At 40.7% G+C, this 22,575-nt stretch overlaps 1 protein-coding gene across 1 annotated transcript in view; it reads left to right on the forward strand.

Annotated features, from left to right (window-relative positions):
- GALNT10 (polypeptide N-acetylgalactosaminyltransferase 10) overlaps nt 1-22,294 on the forward strand; it is an 88,312-nt gene extending 66,018 nt beyond the window's left edge. The window contains exons 7-14 of the mRNA XM_085317821.1: nt 2,409-2,594; nt 4,518-4,701; nt 5,594-5,711; nt 15,946-16,053; nt 17,864-18,085; nt 18,811-18,927; nt 21,099-21,248; nt 22,013-22,294. Of these exons, the coding sequence (XP_085173947.1) occupies nt 2,409-2,594; nt 4,518-4,701; nt 5,594-5,711; nt 15,946-16,053; nt 17,864-18,085; nt 18,811-18,927; nt 21,099-21,248; nt 22,013-22,180 (1,253 nt within the window). The 3' untranslated portion in view covers nt 22,181-22,294. The remainder of the gene's footprint in view (nt 1-2,408; nt 2,595-4,517; nt 4,702-5,593; nt 5,712-15,945; nt 16,054-17,863; nt 18,086-18,810; nt 18,928-21,098; nt 21,249-22,012) is intronic.
- Nucleotides 22,295-22,575: the final 281 nt, after the last annotated feature.

Here is a 22,575-nt window from a genome sequence, read left to right on the forward strand (position 1 = left end):
GAGTTTGTGTTAGGCTGCCTTCAGATGTCATTGCAGATGGTATTGCACAAAAAACCCCAGAYGATTCAGGAAGGTATACAATACCAAAATGTAAAATGACTAGCACCACAGGTGGGAAACAAACCTGTTGGATCTTTCACTCTCAAAAATTTACTGGAAAGCTATGGCTGTTTTCCATGTCTTTGTAGCTTTGGCTGTTTTAASACTTGCTAGTGCTTTGTAGAAGTCTGGTTTAGATAACAGAGCTATTGTGGAGTCTGATCTAGCAAATGCTATGGTGTCTGTGGTCACTGGGAGAATCACACCTAGAGCTCTTGTATGATGGTTCCTTCCCTTTATTATGATGAACACTGGCAGCACTCTTTTACATTTACCTGTTTTGGGTAAATTAACAAGCTGCTCCTTATAGCTGCTAGGGTTTAGCTGGTTTATACTTGAAATGTGGACTCTCTCTCTCTCTTTTTACAATAAACTAATGATGGCAAGAGATAATACATGATGTTAGTGAGCAGTGGTGTAGTGGTAGCTTCTTTATTGTTTTTTACGTCTACCCACTGCCTCACGAGAAGGCAACTGTACTAATCATGTATCTGATCTCTACAGAAGCCCCTTATTTGAAAAATCTGTAGTTGAGTGGACAAAATTTCTTGCTGCTTGAGAGGATCTATTCAGAAGAGACTTGAAAAGGATGAGGGAACTGTGCTAGGCAGAAAAAAAGTTCTAAAGGCTCTATTGAGCAGTCTAACCAAGGTAGATATTGTGGGACAATTAGCCTCATCAGGCAAAACACAAAAATGCATTTGTGAAGAAAAACTCCTAGTGAATGTTAAATATAGCTTTGAAAAAGGTTAAAAGCTTGCTAGGAATACCTCAAAAGCCAAGAGAAGCTGATTTAGGTGATCACTAAATGAAGGCAAGTGATGGCTGCTCCAGAGGGGAGGTGCTGAATGCGTATTAGTCAAAGGGATTTTGCCCATTTCGTCTTCCATTAGCTGACACCCTATGGCATAATTGCTGGGTCAGCACCATGTAGGAGCACTCATAGAGTTAGTTAAGTTTATTTGCCACTRTTCGAGTACCTGGCTTGCCTGGTGCCCTGATCAGAGGTGGTTTCACACTGTCTGCCTTTTCAGTCTCTACCTTTTATGCCTGCTTTGGGAGCCAAAGAAGACTCCTCTGTGTAACCAGTTAGCAGAGGAAGAGTGGAACATTTCAGAGGAGAACTCACCGCCCATAGGCAAAGCTCCTGCTTTGTCCCCTTCAACCAAGGAAAATAAACCTGATAGGCTATTTATATTTGAATGATTGCCTCCATTCAAGTCTTTTGTGATGGAATTTTAAGATAGTTAACTGCTTACATCTGACTGACTACCTTTTGCCTGGAGAAGTTTGTCTCCTCCAGCCATTACCAGTTGCTGATGGCAACAGTGGAATGACAGACTAATGAACACTGGTTATGTCCCTGGCACACTATGATTTAGGTTTGCTGTCAAGTAAGTCAAAACTTAAGATGCCTAGAGATCAGCCTATTAGTAACTAGGCCGATGTCAGCTTTTACCATCCCTTTCTTCAGTGCTTCGCTCTTCAATATAAAGACAACAGTGTGCTCCTCATTCTTTATATAGATCAAGCAAACTACATTTTTTATTTCTTCTAAAACAAGCTATGATTGTCTTGATCACTGAGTAGTCTTTTTCTGTAACTTTCCTATTTGAATTCTTGTTGATCATAGTGACTACAAGTGTGTGTGCTATTCCAGATGCAGCTCCATTCCATTTTCAGTAGCATAAATATTTCAATATTTAAACACAGATATCTCCTCTGCTAAGCATTTTATGCAGCCACCTAAATATACTCAATGGCCATGCCTGCCTTTTCAGCTTAGAGGGCTATTTGACTAGGCTTTTTGTTGCTTTTTATTTATGCATGAGTGGATGATCATGTTCTGTGTTTCAAGGAAATCAAACACAGCTTAAATGCAGAGTGCAATTTACTTCTGAAAGTAATGTGTCCTGTGTCTCTTCTAGGCTATGTCAGTCTTTTGCAAAAGTATCTGCGAATCCTCTTAGTATGTTCTGATGAAGTTCTCCCAGAACTTTGCCATTAGGCTTTTTGTTCTTTGTTTTCCTGTTTCTCTACTGCTTTCATTTCTGTCCTGCACTCCTGCATCTCTTCCTGGTTGCTCCCTTTTTTATTTTTCCTAAGCTTTTAGAATATCCTCAGAAGTCTTGATTAAGAACTTATGTTTAAACCTTAGATTTAAATGAAATTATTCTTACTTCCTTCTTTCCTGAGGCTGCCTTTGACTGTTCAGAACCTACTTCCAAAGGTAACTATTTTCTAAAAAAAAAAGCTGTATTTTAAAGAGATGATCTCCTACAATGTTTTTATTTCTTGTTTTCATACAGAACACCTCAAGAAACRGCTGGAAGATTATATGGCCCAGTTCCCAAAAGTAAGAATCATCCGAACCAAAAAGAGAGAAGGGCTGATAAGAACTCGAATGCTTGGGGCCTCTGTGGCAGTAGGAGATGTCATCACATTCTTGGATTCCCATTGCGAGGCTAACGTGAACTGGCTGCCACCTCTGTTAGGTAAGCAGCTGGTGTCAAGTATTGTTCATAGCTGAAGACTGAACTAGTAAATAACTGTCAACAGATGTTGGTGTTGAATTCATTTATTTCCACCTGCTACTGTTTCCACATGGTGCAAGTGGATAAAAAGATGATGAAATATCTAAAAGCAGAGGTGAGGAGAAAACACTCAGGTGAATTGTTGGCAACTTGCAGCCTTTAATACAAGATTTTTTTTTCTGTGCAAGAGTCCTACATTGCAAAATAGCCTTGTAATGTGCTTTGCTTAATTAAAGAGCAAAGAACCTATTCTTCTATTTCCTCACTCAAATGGAATTTTAAATAATGTACAGCTTGCTAGAAAAGTAAACTACCACTTGGTCATTCAGTAGCTTGCAGAAAGGAATTGCTTTATGAGACAGAACAGATCTTTAGATACAGTTTTTAAATAGCTTTTAAGTTTTTTTTTTTTCTCCTTTGGAACTGTATTTAACTTCATAGTCTGCAAGCCTGCAGAAAATACTTCTTCTGATTAACAGCTGCTAGTACATATTTGTCGAACATGTGCAGTYCTTTCCAAGGCAGTCCTTTATCGTTAAGAAGGCATCAGTTATACAATGTCAGTTCTTTTCAAAGGTGACTAATTAAAAGGATAGTGCCTTCTGTTTCTAGTACCCGAATGCCTTGGGCCAACACCACCTCTGCTGACTGAGTGCTTCTTAAAGAGGCTTCTGTTTAAGTGGCCTTTTTGTTCATTCTTTGCAGTGCATGCGTGGAGTGGTGCTTTCTGAATTTTTTGTGTGTTGTGGAGGAGTGTTTTTACTACACGAGCTGTGCCCTGCTGTAGATTCAGCAGGCTTTCCAGTTGTATCTACTGCATACCTCATGCTATTTAAAGTGGGCATCTGGCAGTATCCAGTTCACCTTAGCTGCCAGATAGGATGCTCTATGAAAGTAGAAACTTCACGCTTCAGAATACCAAACTCTTCTACAACCCTGTTGCAAGTGACCTGTCAAAGCTCTCTGAGGTGTGACTTTGTGGAATAAACTGTGGCAACAACAGTCAAATCACAGCAGATTTGTCAGCTGGTTCTTAAATGGTAACACTGCTGCTTTCACAACAATGTTGGTATCTGGTATTAATTCTAGATCATGTAAAACATTTGCAGCTTCTTGAGCCCCAGGGAGAGAGGACAGAATTAGCTCAAATGCCATTTAAATGAGTACATGTACAGTATGCTTTAATTTTAAAGCATAGAAAATATTTTTGTTCGATATGCATTGGAAGCTGAAACATCATTTGTTGCCTCTGCTTTGAAAGTTAACTTCCAACAAGAGACCTTCTCAGTAATAAAGTATTTAAGAAGTTCCAGATGTTTATGCAGGAATTAATCCTGTTTTATATTATTTAGTTGGAAGAAAATGTTGAGGGGAGGAGGTGCAAATGTATTTCTTAAGACTGCTAAGAATAGCTATGCCGTTAGTCTGGGTTGCTTCCTGCTAGATTATAGTGCAGCAATTAAAGCTTATTGGGGCTAGGTGGTACAATGGGATATTGCCCTGGTTTTGAATCAGTGCAGAAAGGGTTCACATCAAGTTCATTCATTAAAATGAGTAGTGTTAACTCAATAAGTACAAGATTTGTCTTTTTTCAGCTGAGTGTTTTAGTTATCTGTGGTTGTGGGGCTGAGGCTTTCTGTTTTGCTTCAAGTTGATAGTTATTGTGGCATGAGTGCTTGGTGTTTTTATTGCAGTAGTTTTGGCTAGTATATTTCAATTATATCAGAAATACCAGATAAATTGACACAAATTGGAGCATCTGCCCAAAAGAGACCAAAACAGAGAAAGGCTAACATATGTCATGTTTTCATGCTCTTTTCTGTAATTTCATGGTCAAAGGAACCAACTGGGGCAGGTTTTCTAACATATTTCTCCAATCTTCAGATCGTATTGCCCGAAACCGCAAGACTATCGTTTGCCCCATGATCGATGTTATTGATCATGACCACTTTGGATATGAGACTCAGGCTGGAGATGCAATGCGAGGCGCATTTGACTGGGAGATGTATTACAAGAGGATCCCTATCCCTCCTGAGTTACAGAAACCTGATCCCAGTGATCCCTTTGAGTAAGTTACTGAAATGTTGTGTGATAAGAGCTGGCTAACAAAATAAAGCCTTGTTACAGTGTTAGTTTACACTTCAGTGTAATAGAAGTGGCAAGTTGGTGGTAAGGTACTCTTTCTGGCAGCTGTTTGCTTTGCTGGTTTAAATGAAATGCATTGTGTAGTAGCTGTGAACGTTCTCCTTTTCATTGCAATTTTTTGCCACTCTAATTCCTGCAGAAGTTAACATTTCATTTAAAACTAATATGTAACATTTAATGTAGTCATTTATTACTGAGATCTTTCAAACATAACTTAGTATCCTTAATGCTGTGCCAAAAACAACAATTCAATAGCAGCTCATATGTCATTCCTACAGTGGGGGGAGAAAAAAACCTAGCAGAATAATTACAGCAATTTTGATGATTGCAGTGCGCTACAGAACTAAATCTGTGATCAGGTTATGTTCTGCTCTTGTGCTTGCCAACACTGAGACAGTTCTACTGTCCCTTATACTTCTGCAGTGTTAAAAAAAAAAAAAAAAAAAAAAAAAAAAACTTTTGAGGTCAAGCTCAATGACTTGATCATACCACTGAGATAAAGAGCACTACATGTGCAGCATGTGGGTCCCTTTGGGAAAGTTATGTCCTGTCACTTAATGGTCACCTCTCTTGCCCATTTGGAGGAGAGGCAGTGACTGGTTCTGAAGGGAGCCTAGTCTAGTCCACCTTGTTTGCAAGTGGGAAATTAGCAGAGAGTGCAAAAACATGTTTGCTTCTACAGGGCTACAAAGGCACTGTGAACAGTGGGTGGTGAAAAGAATATTTGTGAAATCTTGCTTTGTTTTTTTAAATGTTTAGCTAGACATCTGTATCTTTGAATATGTTTGTAATATGGAGTCTGGTTTTTTCTTAAGGTCTCCTGTAATGGCTGGAGGACTGTTTGCAGTCGATAGAAAGTGGTTCTGGGAGCTGGGAGGGTATGATGCAGGTCTGGAGATATGGGGAGGAGAACAGTATGAAATATCCTTTAAGGTGAGCTATGTTCGGAAATTACTTTTGCTTTGCAAAGTAAGAATTGTTCTGAGGTRCAGAATGTGAATTTTCTATCTTGTCCTTGCTTTTGCGTGTGACTGAAGGTGAAAGAGCTGGGAGTAGTAGGATAGCATGCAGAAGAAACAGCGATGGTGTAACCAGTTAATTCTGAGGGTCAGTTTTGGAGCATGATTAATTGGGCTGTCCCCTGCTGTGTGGTCCGTGCTTCAGCTGCATGTGTCCCCTTCCCAGCAAGGGTAAGTCAGTTTGTGTGGAGGTCTCTAAACTGCTAGACTTCTTGTACCCACCCTAGCAAGAAGAGGAAATACTTTTTCTTGAGGGGAAAAATGATTCAGGCTTTTCAACATTTGCCCCATTGAGTGCCTCAGTCCTGATTTTGCCTTCCCGGAGATGAGAATAACTTACTGTCTGTCATCAATCCATCTGACTCCAGGCTGCAAGGAACTGAGACTATTAATTCCCTCATAAGAAATCCTTAAAAATTGGAATAATAGTGTTGTTGCTGGCGATGAGTTTGGATCATTATCTGCCTGGCTGGGGGACAACTCTGTTACTGATTTACCAAGCTGTTCAGTGTGAGGTCTTTAAAATAAAAGTTAGCCAATTCATCAAAAATGTGTACTAATAGTAATGAGTCTCTGTGGCCCCCAAGGTCTTTTGTGTCTGTGTTATCTGGGAATCTCACACTCTGAAATACATCCTAGGAAACCCACTGGGATGTCCCAGTTCAGTGAAGGCAGGTGGCTTCCGGGAGGGAATGGGGTAAAGATTTCTGTGTTAAACTCCGTGTTTGAGTCAATGTGTGGTTTCTCTTTCGGAGATTGAGTATATAACCTTATAGGTGTCTGGATGCCACTGAACTAAACTAGTTGGCGTCAGTATGGGGCCAGCAGATGGTAGCAATACTAACGCAGTGCACAGTTTACTTTCGGCAGCTAAAATCACTCCTCTGTCTGCCCTTGCACACGGTCACGACTAGTCTCTCTCAAAACAGACTCCTAAATCTCAGTGACTTCATGAAGCTCAAAGGCCTATCAAACTATATTCTGCAAACAATTATCATACAGCAAACAATGTGTTTTCTTTCACTGTTTGCTTACAAAAAAAAGTAAGTAATGAAGGCATGTATGAGGTCCCTTGAGCTGTGTAGCAGTAGCAGGAAAGGTTTGGGTGGGGAGGGGCACCCTCTTTGGAGATGTCCTTGCAGTTAGTYGTTTATTCTTTGTGTTGCATGCAATGAAATTGTGTAACAATGTCATTCTCTGCAGGAGGGGCAGTGACCATGTTCAGTCTCCTTCCCTTGGCCCTTTTTGCCATTGCTGGTTTCCATGAKTGATGACAGTAGCTGGACAGGCCCTTTGTCTCTAATGCCACAGCAGACCGTCGCACTGCTTGATMTGCAGGAAATAAGACTACTTCATTCATCTGTTTGCTTATCCTCTCTGAAATACACTGTGTTTTATTTCAGTCCAGAGGAGTAATTTATGGAGGGCTAAATTTGCTTTAATTAATCTCTGCAAGGCTCCCCTTTTTTCTTTCATTGTGCAACGGAAGAATGAAGTTTTAACTGAAAGAGGCTCAGTGTATTTTCAGAAATTAAGATAAATTGATACATTCATCTGTGGCTGATAGATTTAATAATTCTGCTGGAATTGCAAGAATAGAAGGCTTGTTCACAGAATTTATGGAGCTATGACATTTCCTGGCAAGCTTAGAGCTTTGCTTTTACCTTTAGAAGCAGACTGAGATTTTGTAGTTTAAGGGGTACTGTCAAATAATTTAAAGCTCAAGGTTTAGATGTGGAGTACCTGCTTTCACATCATTTATTATCTAATGGGAAATATCTTTTAGATTTTAAGTGCCAAATTTAAAGCCCAGCTTTAACAAAAAATCCATTCCTATGCCTGGGAGTTGTGGGTGCAGGTAGTGTTTTGTACTGTGGGTCTTTAAACCATTGAATCAAATCTGACCTTCTCAAGCTTCACTAGGAATAGTTTTTTGGGTTTGGTTTCCCCCTGCCCCCCAACATATTCTTTTTCTTTGTTGGCCACATATGGATGGTGCTTTACAGATTTTTGCCTTTATTTTAAAATCCAGGGCTGTTACTGAAATACTGGAGATAAACAACTTTATTTAGGAGCCTCTTGCATTTCTGATTTCTATTTTGAGATTATATGTACTTCTGTCATTGTCAGCTGGCTCTGTTTCCTTCAGAGAAGAAACTTTCAGGCTGAAGACAAGCTAACAGAGAAACCATCAGTAGTTAGCACTTGGGAAAGCATTTAACCAGAGGATGGATCAAACTCTGCTAATAGAAGCCTAGCTCTTTGGGTGAAATGTGTACACTGAACATCACTTAAGGAACACAGCATACTGGGGGCAAAAATATTTAAAATTTAGGCAACCTTTAAATTTGAAACAATTTTTTTGACTCAGGCACTAACCCTAACAATTACAGTTCTAGAAAACTAACCTATTATCTAACACTGAAATATAAAGAAAATACGCCTCACTTGGATGCTTTATGACTCTCTTTCAAGGGCCAGGAACTGTAACTTTTTTTGTACATGGTCTATTACTTTCAGTATAGATTGTTAAGTGGTTCCTGGGCAAGTGTAGTAATCTAAAGGGTAGAAGGTTATTGGAAAGATTAGAAAGGGTGGGGGGGAGAGTACCTCTCTTTTTTTTTCTTTTTAATTGTTAAAGTGAAGCAGAGAGAGATATCTTTAAGAACTGCGAACAAGTACAGCAGTCACAGCATCTGTAAAACAGGCTCTCCTCTCGCAGAAGAAACTATGATACAAGGGATTTAAGTGATGGGATCTCATGGGCATTACACCCTCCCTATGTCTTCATCTGAAGAGTATCTCTCTTGTGCTTCAAAACTACAAACAGGATCTGTTCTGTCTGTGTGGCTCTAGAAAGACTTGCTGTATTGCTTCATAGAGCAGTACAGGCAGGTTGTTACTACTATAGGGCCGAGAAGCCCAGCTGCAGATCCAGAGCCTGTTATGTGCAGAGCTCTGAGACCATTAATCTCGGACTCACAGTCTAAGCTTGGGATGAGACCAAAGAGGAAGGTAAACAAGGGGACTGCTAAAGAAAGAGAGGAGGGAGTACTTTAGCAGGAGAAAGCTTGACCCTGGCCAGGACACAACTTTATTGCAGTTTCAACTCTCCTCTTGCAAAAAGTCTCTAATATTTTATTTTCCTCAATAGCTTTACATTAATGGAAACATATTGACTAAGCGATCTCAGAGCAGCAAGGCTCATTAACAAGCAATTAACTGTCAAACAATACCAAAATTATCTGTCCATTTGGAAGAGGGAAAACACCAATGCCTGTCAAAAATGAGGGAGTTGTTTGTAAATTGATAGTAGATTAGAAAAGGTAAAGACACAAAGAATTTTCCTTTTTTCCACCTTTGTCTACCCGGTGCAGTATAGTTCCCATTAAAGACTCGAGTTAGCTCTAAGCTGATTTACTCTATGCAGAGCAACCCAGTGCCCTGCAGAGATGCTGTCTCAGATTCTGAAAGTGCAATCACATTAGTTTGCTGTTTCATTTGAAGGGAAAAAAAAAAGGCTTGCTTCTTAACAGGGCTAATTAGCTCAGAAATGGCTCCACAGTATTGAAGTTTTTTTGGTTCTTAATCCTGATCCTAAATGTGGTGTCTCTTCTTTGTGTGTGCTGCTGCAACAGTGAGGTGCTGTCAGGTATTGCTTATAGAGCAGATAGTTGCTGGACACAGTAAGGTAATCTCTTTAAACAGACAGCTCACTTTTTTGAGGAGCTACCTAACCTGATACATCAAGTTCTCTCTCATGAAAAGTTGCTGAGGGAAGCTTAGCATGTCTGTAGCTGCAGGCTTCCTGGATGTCTCCTTCCCCACAAAATGTGAAGACTTTCAGCAAGCTGAGAGATTTAACCCCAAATGACTGAAACATTTTTCCTCTTGTAGAGAAGGAGTAGCTTCTGTTAAATGTTAACCATTTAGGTTTTTATAGTAGAGGCACAATCTGTTCCTAGTAGCTGTATAGACTGCTCAGTGATTGTATTCTTGTTTGTATTTTGGAGAAGGGCTAAATAAGCATGCTCAACTATTTCTCTGTGGCACTTGTTACTGTTCTTTCCTGATGCCCTCCAACTCAGCAGACCTAGTTTTTCTGTTCAGTGCATTTTCTCTGAGGCTTTTGTTCTTTGGGAGTCACTTTTATACCTCTTCCTTCTGTGGCTTTTCTCAATCTTTTGTATCTTTCTGCAAAGATGCGAACAAAATTGAACACTTTACCCAAGGGGACAATGTGCCTTTTCTCTTCTAAACACAACTTGATAGCTGCTCTTTTCTGATGTTACTGCATACTCAACAAATACCTACCCTATGCTGCCTATGCAAACACTTCATTCTCTTTTTGAGATTAACATATTTAATTCAAGGCAGTATATAGAGGGCATTTAGATTGTTTCTTTCTGCAAATGCTACTTGTACAGTGCTTGTCTATGCTCATTTTTACTTGTTATCATATTGCCTGTTTTCTAGTATTTGTTGTGGTTCCCATTCTTCTTGGCTTACATAATCCTCACTAAACTGCTTCAACTCTCTTTTCCATAAATATTTCATCTCTGTTTTTTTGAGGAGTGGGGAAACTACAAGAAAAAATGGTGAATCTGACTTGTATGGGCTTAAGTGTACTTTGCACCTCAGACCTTGAGTGATGTGGTTCTCCATCCTTTAATTGTATGTTATACTTTAAAAGCAAAATATAAGAATATGGAATATCCTTTATGAAATGACATACCATTTCAGTTTTAGAAATGTTTGTATTTAAATAGAGATTCCAAAACTTTTATAAAATTCAAAAGAATTGGTGCAAACAAGCAGTATTGGGAATTGCCCTGAAAATAACAACTAAAAGGAGGCAAAAGAGAGATAAGCAGTACTTGTGGTCTTTTGTCCTTGTTCCAGCAAAATGAAATGTCCACTGTGCTTATTCTGATGATCACACATCATTACATTTTTCCAGATCCTTTTCCCAAAGCATCAATAGGGATTGTTTCTCACAATTTTCACAGCATAAAGTAGCATTCTCCAGCAAATCCAAGTCTTATATAGCTTCTCTTAGCATATCTAATGCATTGCATCACCTCTGCCTCATGTCAGCGGCACATTTCTGATTCACCCCTTGCTGCTGGTCTCCTGGCAGATGCATAGTTATGGTGCAGCTGCCAAAGGGTCATTTCTGACAACATTTCTAGTTGCATCACTGAAGTTAGGATTGTGAGCCTTCAGTACTTATTCTGGGCACATATTCGAACTGCTTTCCAGTAGCTCACGTTTGCCCACAATGAAACAGGCTGGGCATTCTGCCACTTTTTTAAGCCAGCACATGCTGCTTAATTCTAAGGATCTCAGCTGCAGTACAGGGTGGCTTCCTTTTCCTTCCTTTCCTGTTGATGAAGAGATTGGTTTCAGGCCATTGACTTGAATTTTTGTTCTGAATTCACCCTAATATGTGTGGGTTAAGTTTCATAATAGCCTACCAAGCACCAGCAAGAAAATGGAAACCCCCCTGAAATGCAGGGGAATTTCCCCCACTTTATTGGAAAGTGCTGTCACTACTCTAAAATGCTCCAGATGGAAAGGAGGTGCCATGTCAGTGTATGTTGTGCGAGAGAAGACATTGTGCAAACACACAGATCCTAGTGCCTTTTTAGCTACCTTAATCCTCTTCAGAGCAGTAAGTTCCAGCTGCAAAAGCAGCTGATGCTCATAGTACAGAGGATTAAGATTTTCCTGAATTGCTGTTTGTCCTTACTTTCATCCTCTCAGCTGCGTTGTTAGGCAGAGTACCCCCTATGCTTATCTACTGTGTCTTTTTCTTCTCACCTTTCAGTGGGTGCTCTGACATCCAGCCAGCTTCTTTTCATTGGTCCATCCCATGGTCTTTATTTTTTCTGTGGCCTGCAGAAGCAGCTCTCTTTTTCAAGGCTTAATTCATTCTTTTGCTTTTTGTTTTTGTTTTTGGTTTTTTTTTCCTCTCTCTCTTTAGGGAAGCGTTGGCTCATCATGGTGAGGTTTGTGGAAACCATAAACCTCGTACACCCAGATAATTTGTGTTCCCATGCTAACTGCAGTATTGTATTGTGTGTTTGAGAGGAGAAGTTCAGCTATCTTACGTGACATTGTTCTCTGAAATGACAGAAAGGGAATTGGATCGGTATAACATTCCCATGGAGACAATAGGTGGTATATTAGCTTGTGCTTTCATAGCACATTAGCTCAGTTGAGGGCTCTTGAGTCACTTTATGAATATGGAGTTAAAGCTCTCCAGGCCACTGAGAAGATGGTAATATCATCACCTGTACTGTCATTTTACTTTTCTTGCCCTACATATGTCCTTATGATTAGGGCGAGACTATGGCCTTACAAAAGTCTGTTGCRGTATTCCCATTTCTCCTAGTTCCAGCAGATGTGTCAGCTGCTAAGATTCATCCCTCAAAATGCAGACTGGTAAAATTACGCCTGAGGAGGAAGAGAAATTTCCTGTTGCCTCCTAGTAAGATCTGATTAGATCGCTGTATAAAGCCTGCCTGCCTGCCCAGCTTTAACTCTTGTTCTTGGGGTGTTCTAATAAATGGCTGTTTGAAATTAAGTGTGTCAGGTTCAGGCTCAGATGTTTACTGTCATATCAACCAGGGAGATGAGGTGCCTTCTCACCCTATTATAAAACAGCAACAACAAAAAAGAAAGCAGCTCTGCTGGCCAAAGGAGAATGCAGTAAAGACAGCGTTGCTGTGAAAGCACGAGCTGCTGCCCCACAGAACAGAGCTGTTTCAGCTTTTGACAGTGCTGTATTTTTAGCAGTGTCGTTTCTGATGTCTCATGCCTGTGAACTGTACCCTTGTTTAAAAGCAACCAAATAGCACTAATTGGCTGGAAGCATTCTCTCAGTCAGCACACAGCTATTCTGGATTTGCTTCCTTTGCAGTTATTCCTTGACAGACTTTTAGTTGTGGTTCCCCCAACCTTTAACTTTCTAATGCTTTTTATCTGTGTTTTACTGATGCACATCACACTCTTTCTCTCTCCTCCTCCTTCCAGTTTAATAGATAAGGACTGGTAATTGTCTTTATGGAGGTTGTAATGAGTTCTGTCACCACACAAAGAAGCTCACTAATAAAATAAATCAAAGCAGCAATGAATGAGTGGAAAGCGTTATTTTAAAATTAGATTTGTACTGCAAGTGCCATACTGTCACTTGCAGCATGAGGAAATATTAAAAAGGCACTGAGTTGGCAAACTATGTTGAAAGGTCATTTGGGGTTTGCTAGCAGTAATTTGGTTTGCAAGCTTACCCTTGTTTCTTTGCAGCGCTGTAATTGCAGCACTATTGGAGAGTAAATATTTTAAAGTATAGTTAGAAAAAGAGCATGTAAAATTGATCTTAGATTTTTATTTGTTTGGTAACTTAGTTAAGTAGTCTTTCTTATCATGTCATTACGTATGTTTATGTAAGGTCTTCCTGTGTGCCTGGAGTTTTTTAATGCCAGCTAGGAGCTCTTGGCCCAGCATATCACCAGCTCTGTCTAGCTTCCCCTGCCTGATTTGTATTGCTGTATTCTGTATTGCTTTGTGGGATGGAAACCCACAATACTAGGACAACACTCTCTCCTCTGTCTGCGCAAAGACTGCAGGGGTGAGTTTCTGATGTTACTTAGGGAAGCTGTGTCTTCTAGGGAAATGTGTGTTCAGGAGATTCTGGCTGAAAGCCTTACCTTAGAGATCAAGGGTACATAAGGAAGTATGTAAGCAGGCAGCAAGCATCAGCACTAGGATAACAAGTTGCTGGTGTTTTCATTCAGACTTATGTTACACTAAAATGCAGACACTTTTTATCTAATAAGACTTTCTTGATGCTGGGTGCACAGTGTAAAAATATTGATTGCTGAAGCAGTTGTGTGAATGATCACAAAGGACAGGCCTGTGTCTTGGTCTCTGTTTATTTGGGGAAACCTACCACAGCTGTATTTTCAGGTGGTTCCTGGTGTGGTGGTTCTCTTGTGGGCAAGAGGGGCTTGTACATTCTACTTTCTTGCTGCTTCTTTCATTCCTCTTGTGTGTACTCAGAGTGAATGAGATTGGACAATAAGCCCATGGAAAACAAGGGGACGGAAACTTGATTCAGGACCTTCACCTCTGTCTCCTCTGACCTACGTGCAGTATTAATGTCCCACCAGGGAGGGCACAGCTGGTTTAACTGTCTGGAAGGGGGCAAGAAGACAGCATTATTTTTGGCCTTGAAGCATCCTTCTGCCAGGAACTGAAGACACTGCTAGCACAGATGCTTTGCAGCTCTCCCAAGCCGGTGTGCCTGTGCAACTAAGCTCAAGACTTCTCCAGCTGTTTCTGTGGCTTTTTATGCTTCCCAGATTCTGTACCTTTTGCAATTTTCTGTTTATYGCAAAAGTCAGGCAGATCTGTTGCAGCTCTTAAAGCCTTGCACAAACCATTTGTGTAGTAGAAATGCAAAACATCCCCAAATTTGTGTTTCTCAGTCTTACCTGTTAATGTCCTGGCCAAGAAATTATATTGTGGCCTTCTGTAATAAATCACAGCAACTACAGAATAAAAAATATTTCTAATATAACTGGAATCTTCACATAAGTTGAGTGCAAGTCTGTCCTTTTCCATCTTTGCCTGTTCTGTAGCAGCTTCTTAAGACGTAGCAAGGACAAAAGAAATGAAATTCTGTGGGAGTGTTTGTCAACTTTCTTCTTGTCTTTCTTACCTTAACGACATGTAATTAAGTACAGAAGTTGCCTGTGAAAAATATTCCGCTAACTGAGAGCAACCAACCTCCATTAAGTTATACACAGTCAGCAAATGATTGTAATTATTAGGGCCAGTAGTCAGAGCTGAAACTCCAAAGGACTTTAGTGTCAGAGCTAATAATTATGCAGCAGCTTTGGCCAAATATTTCTCTTCCTAGCTAAGTATTTAATATTGTCACCATAGAATATTAATGGAATTGCCTACTATGTGTGAAGCTGTTGACTAAGCTCATTGTACAGTGAACTGCAGAGACTCAAATTAGCCACAGTGAATGGAGATATCAAGAACACCGCATCAGCCTGCAGCACTAGCAGACCTTCTTTCATACTGCTGTTTTGGGGGAATTAACATAAGATGTAGGGGAAAAATGAAGGGCAAGATGGTATAATGCTTCCAGAATTCAGAAAGTATTGTCTTGCATAGTGAAGGATACAGTTTCTTTAATTATCACTTGGGTATCTCTGGGGAGTACATACAAATGTATTTCTTAAATTTGTTGAAACAGATTAGCTAGTTCAGAAAACATGTCCTTTGACTTAACTTCCTTGAACAAAAAGATTACATCCATGCTATAAATAAGGAATAAAAGAAAGTTGTTGTAGATTGTTGCTATAGAATGGAATCATTCCAGATAGAGGGGGAAAAAAAAACTTTCTTGGCCTAATTGAGGCATTAATCGAGCATTAAGGTAGCATTCTTCAACTAGCAATGTTCCAGTGACTTTTCAAGGGCTTTTTCTAAAGCTGTTTTTACCAGGCAGAGATTTCTACTTAATTGTAGGATTGTAAGAACAATAAGTACCTGTCAGCAATAAAACCATCTTAGAGATATCCCAGACTTTGCAATGATAACCACAGGAAAAAAAAGAAAATGTAGCTGTGTTTTCTGGTTTGGCATTTAAGCAGCCTCATGAATTTCCTAGAGTGTTTTGTATAATATGTGACCTGCACTGCAGAGATGGCCTCTCTTCTACAGAACTGTTACATAACCTAGACCTAAGATCCTATATGGCAGTCCAGTTTAATCATTATGGTTACCATTGCTGTAATAACATATATTCATTTAAAAAGTGTGCTGTGTGCTGTCCTCTGGGTGTTTGGATTTTTTTCTGTTCTTTTCTCTGAAGAATGCAAAACTAAACTGTTTAGCTATTGGGATTAATAGTATTTGTGCTAAATCAGGGCTTGCATGGTTCTGAGCAGGTAGTTGTTACAGGATTTGAGACTAATGGAAGGGGGAAGGATATTTGGGAAAGAACGTACTTTAAAGTAAAAAATCTGAATTAAGCTTTTTCATGTCTTGAAACCCTTTTTTTTTTTCCCTTTCCTTTTTTTCCCCTCCATGTAACCAAGAATGAATCTCTCTCTGCTGTTCCACAGGTATGGATGTGTGGGGGTCGCATGGAAGATATCCCTTGCTCTAGAGTGGGCCATATCTACAGAAAATATGTTCCATACAAAGTTCCAACAGGAGTCAGCTTGGCAAGAGTAAGTCCTTCTCCTGTGCATGATTGGATGCTAGTCTCATGGAAGGCTCTGCACAGCAAAGTTCTTTTCTGTTTTCTCTGTCTCTTAAGCTACAACACAGCTTACAGCTGCATGACCAGGCAGTTGTCTTCTGTCACTCCACAGTGGGTGGCAAATCTAGGCATTGTATTCGTGCAATGGACGAACTGAGTAGTTTTAGCAGAGGTAGATGTCTAGCACAAAGGGAGGTGAGCCTAGGAGAGCTGCAGTCTCTTCTGCAGACAGCTGCCATGCTCAGGACATAAGCCATTGCAAGTTGTCAGGATGGGACTTTGCAATCAGGTGATGGCTGGGGAAGCCCCAATAAAAACAAGAGATGACTTTATTTGTGTGATAGTTGACATTTTATAGTTGTGCATGAGCAGCAGGCTGCAGCACAGTGATTGTGTTTTGGTGATTGAAAGACCTCTCAGCTTCAAGTGTCACAGTCCACTGGATGATCACACTGTAACTTTCCATGATGGAAACCTCTGTGCCTTCAAATTTCTTAATTTAGTGTAGCCCAAAGAAGAAGAAGCCCTTGCTTATCCTGCACTAGCTTTTGCCAATTAATTTTCAAACTGAGAAGGATTTACATTGCCCTCTGGTGGGAGAAAAAATCATAGGAACAGGAAGGCTACAAAACTAAAAACTACAAAAAGAGACCCTGCTGTTCTTGCAGTCCTATGATTTGTATAGCATTAAAAGGTTTCTCAGTTTAATAGCTTTGCCCTAGTTATAGATCTGAATTTTATTCTTCTATCCAGCGATGACCTGTCAGAAGGATAGAATGCTCCCCTGTCTGTACCTTCTCTTCAGGAAGGAGGTGGATTTCTTCTGATCAAACATTTGGGTCTTGCATATTCTCACAGCGATGGAAGATGATGGGGGAGATGTGCAAGGAAGGCTGTTTCCTGGCATCTAAAATTGTAGTCATCTTGAGATGAATGCCTAGTCTTGTTTTGCATAGGTTGTGTTTGGGGCAGAGTCAGCATGCTGCTTGTTCTTAACATCCTAGTCTTTTTGGTAGTGAATGGCCTTCAAGAGGTGGACAGCAGTTTTGGGTGACTGAAACCATGATTGCATGTCACTAGCATGTTGCAACACAAAGAATGTACCTGATACTGTCAGAAAAAAGTCTGAAATCTGAAGGTCCCCTGAATGTGTTGTGTCAAGCGGCAGGGCGTATACCCCAAGAGGGTGGTGGTCTTCATTGTTGACTTGGAATTACAAAATGGATTAAAACACTGCTTTAGGATTGCAGTGACACTTGAATTCAATGCACAGTTATGTCTGTTTCTCCCAAAAGAAGACAGAAGACTCCTTGCAGAGCCAGTACAGAGCCTGAGTTAGCATTCAGATGAAAAGCATGATTTTAAAGGTTTATTTTAATCTAAAGCACAGTGAAATATACTGCTGACAGAAAGTAAATCTGTTGCTGCTTTTTTGAAGGGTCATCATCTTAAAGATGTACATTCCTACTATATCTGAGTTTTTCTTAAGTTGTTTTTTACACAAGCAGTGGGAGAGTGTTGTGAACTTAGCTGTCTGGTATGGGGGACTGCAAATCCCATTCCTAGAGGGATATAGAAGATACAGTGGGAAGGATTTAAGGAAAGTTATCTCGGTCCTGAAGCTGGAGAGAGAGAGAGAGTAGATGTGAAAGAAAATCCTTTCTGAGCAAAAACACAAGTGCTGTTTTGAATACTGATTTCAACAATTTGTGCAGAGTTCTTATGTAATTTACCCCCCTTCCTTTTCATTTTCACACCTGTGGCCGTTACCCACACAGAACTTGAAGCGTGTGGCTGAGGTGTGGATGGACGAATATGCAGAGTACATATACCAACGTAGACCAGAGTACCGGCATCTTTCTGCAGGGGATGTGGCAGCTCAGAAGGAACTTCGCAACAGCCTCAACTGCAAGAGCTTCAAATGGTTCATGAATGAGGTCGCATGGGACTTGCCAAAGTTCTATCCACCAGTGGAGCCTCCAGCAGCTGCTTGGGGAGAGGCAAGTTCAGCAAGTTTCTTGCTCTGAAATCTGCAGTGGGCAAACAGGCTGCAGTTTGGATTGTTAAACTAGCATAACTCCTGTGCCCCTATTTGCTGTGAGTAAGGAGGCATGTGGGTGTTTATAAAGATCCTGCTTGGTGTGCTATAGCATTATGTTGGCCTTGCTCAGAGGACAACAGCAGTTGCAATTGCTTATGCAGCAGTTCTTGTTAGTGCTCAGCTACAAGGAGAAACCTCGCTTGTTCTGCACGTTGTGTATTTAGTAGAAGGTAAAAGACTCCAATGGAGAGGACTAGGATTAGGAAGCAGCTGAACAATAATAGAAATTGTGTATCTTCAAAGGGCTACACAACTGTTTTGAGCTACTGTGCTTTAGCTTTCGCATTTGTAAGCCAGGAAAGCCATACCTGGTTTCGAAAGTCAGCTGTACTTACAGCGAAGACCCACAAAGCTTGGACTGTTAAGCACAGCAAAATAGTGGGCTCTGTGGTCCTCTAAATGATGGTTTGCTGTGTCCTGTAKGCTATTGTATGGCTTGAAATGGGTCCCATTTTTGAGTTCCTTTCAGCTGTAATCTGCCAGCTCAGTTGTAAAGTTAAGTGAGGAATCTTAAACCTGTCTTCATAAAAATATTGCCACTATTTGAAGCAGTTTAAGCCTTCTTTTCTTTTGGTTGTAACTTGGTAAGAGTTAGGAGACTTAATGGATACTTTACTATTTCAGATACGCAATGTAGGAACTGGACTGTGTGTGGATACTAAGCATGGATCCCTGGGATCGCCCCTGAGGCTGGAAAGCTGTGTGAAGGACAGAGGAGAGGCAGCATGGAACAATGTGCAGGTAACAATCTCTCTGATAACCCATCTACTCCTAATAAACTCTGGGAAGGAGAAGTTACAAAGAGAAACAAGTGTCTGTCTTTAAAATCTGTCTGGAGCATAATAGTGCTGCACAGCCTCACTTCTCAAAGGAACAAGGTGCAGAGCTCTGCCAGATGAACAAGGGGTCCAGGGCACCCCAAGACTTATGTACTAATTATACTTGATTGGCTGTGTAGCAGATGTGGCTTGTGCTTGTGGCGGGGTCTGGAGCTTAGCAGACTATGCAGAGCTTTTCCCTACACTTTGAAGTTCTCAGAATGAATAGAAAAAAGCACAGGAAAACAATATGCCAAAATAATAAAAGAAACCAGTAACAAGGCAGCAGTAATATGTAACAAAGTGAATATTAACTTCAAAGGTTGTGCTGAAAGAAGTAATCGAGAAGCATCGTGCATATTAATGGATGCAGACACATTCAGTAACTACTTACTATCATCCTTCTGACAGGAGACAAATGCATTATAAACACTCAACTATTGCTGGAGAAAGATGAAACTGGTCAGGCTATAGATTCACTCTCCTGACGTATAAGGTGCCAGAAATGACAACGTTATTATAATAGAAGGAAAGGAAATATCAGTTTGTCTAAACTGTAACAGCTGAGCTGAGAAAAGATGAAGAAGACAATGCCTCTATTACAAAGCTATACATAACTCTTCAGGGGAATGGCTTCAGTAGTTGGAGATAAAGGRATGTTGCATATCAGTTTTGAGGCATGAAAACTAGAAATGAAGCCAATTTCCTCGCACACAGTCCATGTTGTGTCAGGAGGTTCATGAACAATTAGTGTTGGCTTGTATTTAGGAGGAGAATGTGTTCTGGATTTTTGTGTAGCCTGAGCCTAAATGATTGTAGTAATTTCTCTTGCAAGAAAGGTTTAAAAGGGAGCCAGGAACAAAGTAGCTTCTCCTTGCAAAGGTTTTTGGCCACGCTGCTTCAAATAATAGTTCCATGTTATTTATGATCTTTCTTGCTGTCCCATGAGATCTTTGTGAGGAGAGGACTGTACTCCACCTGGCTTCAAAAGGAGTCCCCAGAATAGCCCTTGCCCCTCAGGGACTTAGAGGGAGGGAAGCATGTTGGCTGATAGCCCTGCAGCACTGCACTGGCTAGTGCTGGTCGTGGGAGGAAACTTGCACCCTGCTAGAGATGCTGTTCTTGTCAAAATGGAAAGCAAAACACCAGCACCTGCATTTAAACAAGTTTGTATCCTGCGGGATTTAGTCCTGCCATGCCTAAAACGTATAAGCCAAGTCACAGTCGTTAGTCTGAAGATACAGCTAGACTTGTCTCATGCAGTGGCCAAAAGCAGATGCCAAGCAAAGAGTACTAGGAGGAGAGTACGTGTGGTGTTCTTTCCACTGACCTCCCAGCTTCCAGCACTGTGGCTTAGGGATTTCCAGGCTTCATCTGCCAGTATCTGACAGCTTACAGCAAGGCCAAGACTCTGCTAGGTGTTAATAAGTTATACCTAGTTAGTAGAGATAACACCCTTTCTCTTCTTTTCTGTAAAAACTCCCCACCCTCCCTTTCATTTCACTGCAACAAAGGGATCAGGAAAGCCTGAGAGATCATTGCAAGGTCAGTAGAAGAGAGCTTCAGGAAGCACTTTGCTAGTGTTTGTTCTTCTGGCACTCCCATGGAGTGGGGTGGGGACCTGAGGGCCTCCTCGTTTCTTGTCTGAGAAGGCATAGGGATAGCCTCTTCTCAAGGTGAATGCAGGCTGTTTGTGCAGAGTAGGGTATTTACTGCTGGTATAACTCAGAGCTCTTGTAGCTCTCGTCCTTTTCTGCTAGCTGGGAAATGCTGTAATTGGTCAGCTGCTCACTTAATCCATGATGTGTGTCTGCATTGCAGAGACACTCAAGGCTGCTTTTAGTACCCAAGCTAACTAGCATAGCTGTTTGCAGCAGCATAGCCTCATTTAGCATGCTGGGTGGCAGTCTGCGGGGTAGCTGATACAGACCCCCGTAGTCAGCACTCTCCAGAGGTGGAATTAGATTTCTCTGAGAGTTCTGTCCTTTCCCTGAAGTGATCCCCACCCTGTGGGCAGAGAAGGGAATGTCATTCTCCTAGTGGAAGCATCCTTCCCTGTACCTGCTGTCCTGAGGGCTCTATTTGTCCTGGCAGATATTCACCTTCAGCTGGAGAGAAGACATCCGTCCTGGGGATCCTCAGCATACCAAGAAGTTTTGTTTTGATGCCATTTCCCACAGCAGCCCTGTGACCCTCTATGATTGTCATGGAATGAAGGGGAACCAGCTCTGGAAATACAGAAAAGTGAGTGCATGTGTTTCTGTGTGTGTATTAAAGTCTCAAATTGTCTGTAGGCACCTGGATTTCCTTAAAATGACACCACTCATGTTTTATTCATCTGTTCATGTGGCTTTGATAAGAGTATCTGTGGGCAGTTWGTTGTCAGTGTGTCATCAATTAGCTATTATTAGAAAGAGGCGGCTTCCCTGTTCCTCCAGTTAGAAATGCTGAGCCCTATTCCTCCAGGGCTTGCTATGCAAAAGGACATTCTCCTTGCAGTCCAATCCACAGGTGGCAGTGAGGTGATGCAACACCCTCAAAAAACCTGTTTGCAAAAAGGTGTGCTTGGTTTATTTTCTTTTGAACACCAGAAGATTATGCCAAAGTTAGATAAGGATTTTAATCCTTCTAAGCAATGCTTATTTGGTAAACTGGTGAGTAAGTTTTTGACAAATGCTCTGTCCTAGTCCTTGCAATCTGTATGCACAGTGCCATGGAGTGCCTTCAACATAATGTGAGCCTCTAAGCTGGAGAATCTGACTTCAGAAACAGCCTTTGAGCTTCCCAGTGCAAATATGAGGATTGGGCTAGATATATTGTTAGGTAAGGGTAGGCAGCTGGTGAGAGAAGATAGTACATGCTGACCAGCCAGTTAAGTGTGCAGCAAGTTCTTCAGTTACATGGCAGGTGATAAAATGGTTTGTCTTGGCTTTTAAGCTTCTTTCTGTTGGTTTTAAGTAACTGTGCYTCTCCAGTTGGCAACCTCACTTCAAACTTCTCTTCTCTAGGACAAGACCCTCTACCATCCTGTAAGCAGCAGCTGTATGGACTGCAGTGAGAGTGACCGAAAGATCTTTATGAATAGCTGCAATCCTTCATCTCCAACACAGCAGTGGATGTTTGAACACACAAACTCAACTGTCTTGGAAAAGTTTAACAGAAATCTTGATCTTTAAAAGACTGAGAAATATATATATTTATATATATATACACACACACATATATATATATGTGTGTGTGTGTGTGTGTGTGTGTATGTATATGAAAAAATAAAACAATTATAGTTTTTACTGCGGGGGGTTACAAAAATTTTTTTAAGAATACTTTTTTTTAAACAGTTAATGAAGGTAAAAGGGAGAATCTCAGGAGAAGGTGTTAACTAGCAGGCCAGTCTTTATTGTGAAGATGCTGCATCCTTCTCTTCTGGGGATGGTAGAATTCAAAAGGCTTTTCTAGAGCCACTTCTGTGTTGAGACTGCAACAGAAGTTCTGTGTTTAGAGGAGCCTGAATGTGATTCAAACTTGTTTTTTGTGTGTGTGGTTTTTTTTTTATTTACTTTTTTTTTTTTTT

This window comes from Rhea americana, unplaced genomic scaffold, assembly GCF_003343005.1.
Source record: "Rhea americana isolate MKP2758 unplaced genomic scaffold, rheAme1 scaffold_51, whole genome shotgun sequence".
In the NCBI taxonomy this organism is placed as follows: domain Eukaryota; kingdom Metazoa; phylum Chordata; class Aves; order Rheiformes; family Rheidae; genus Rhea; species Rhea americana.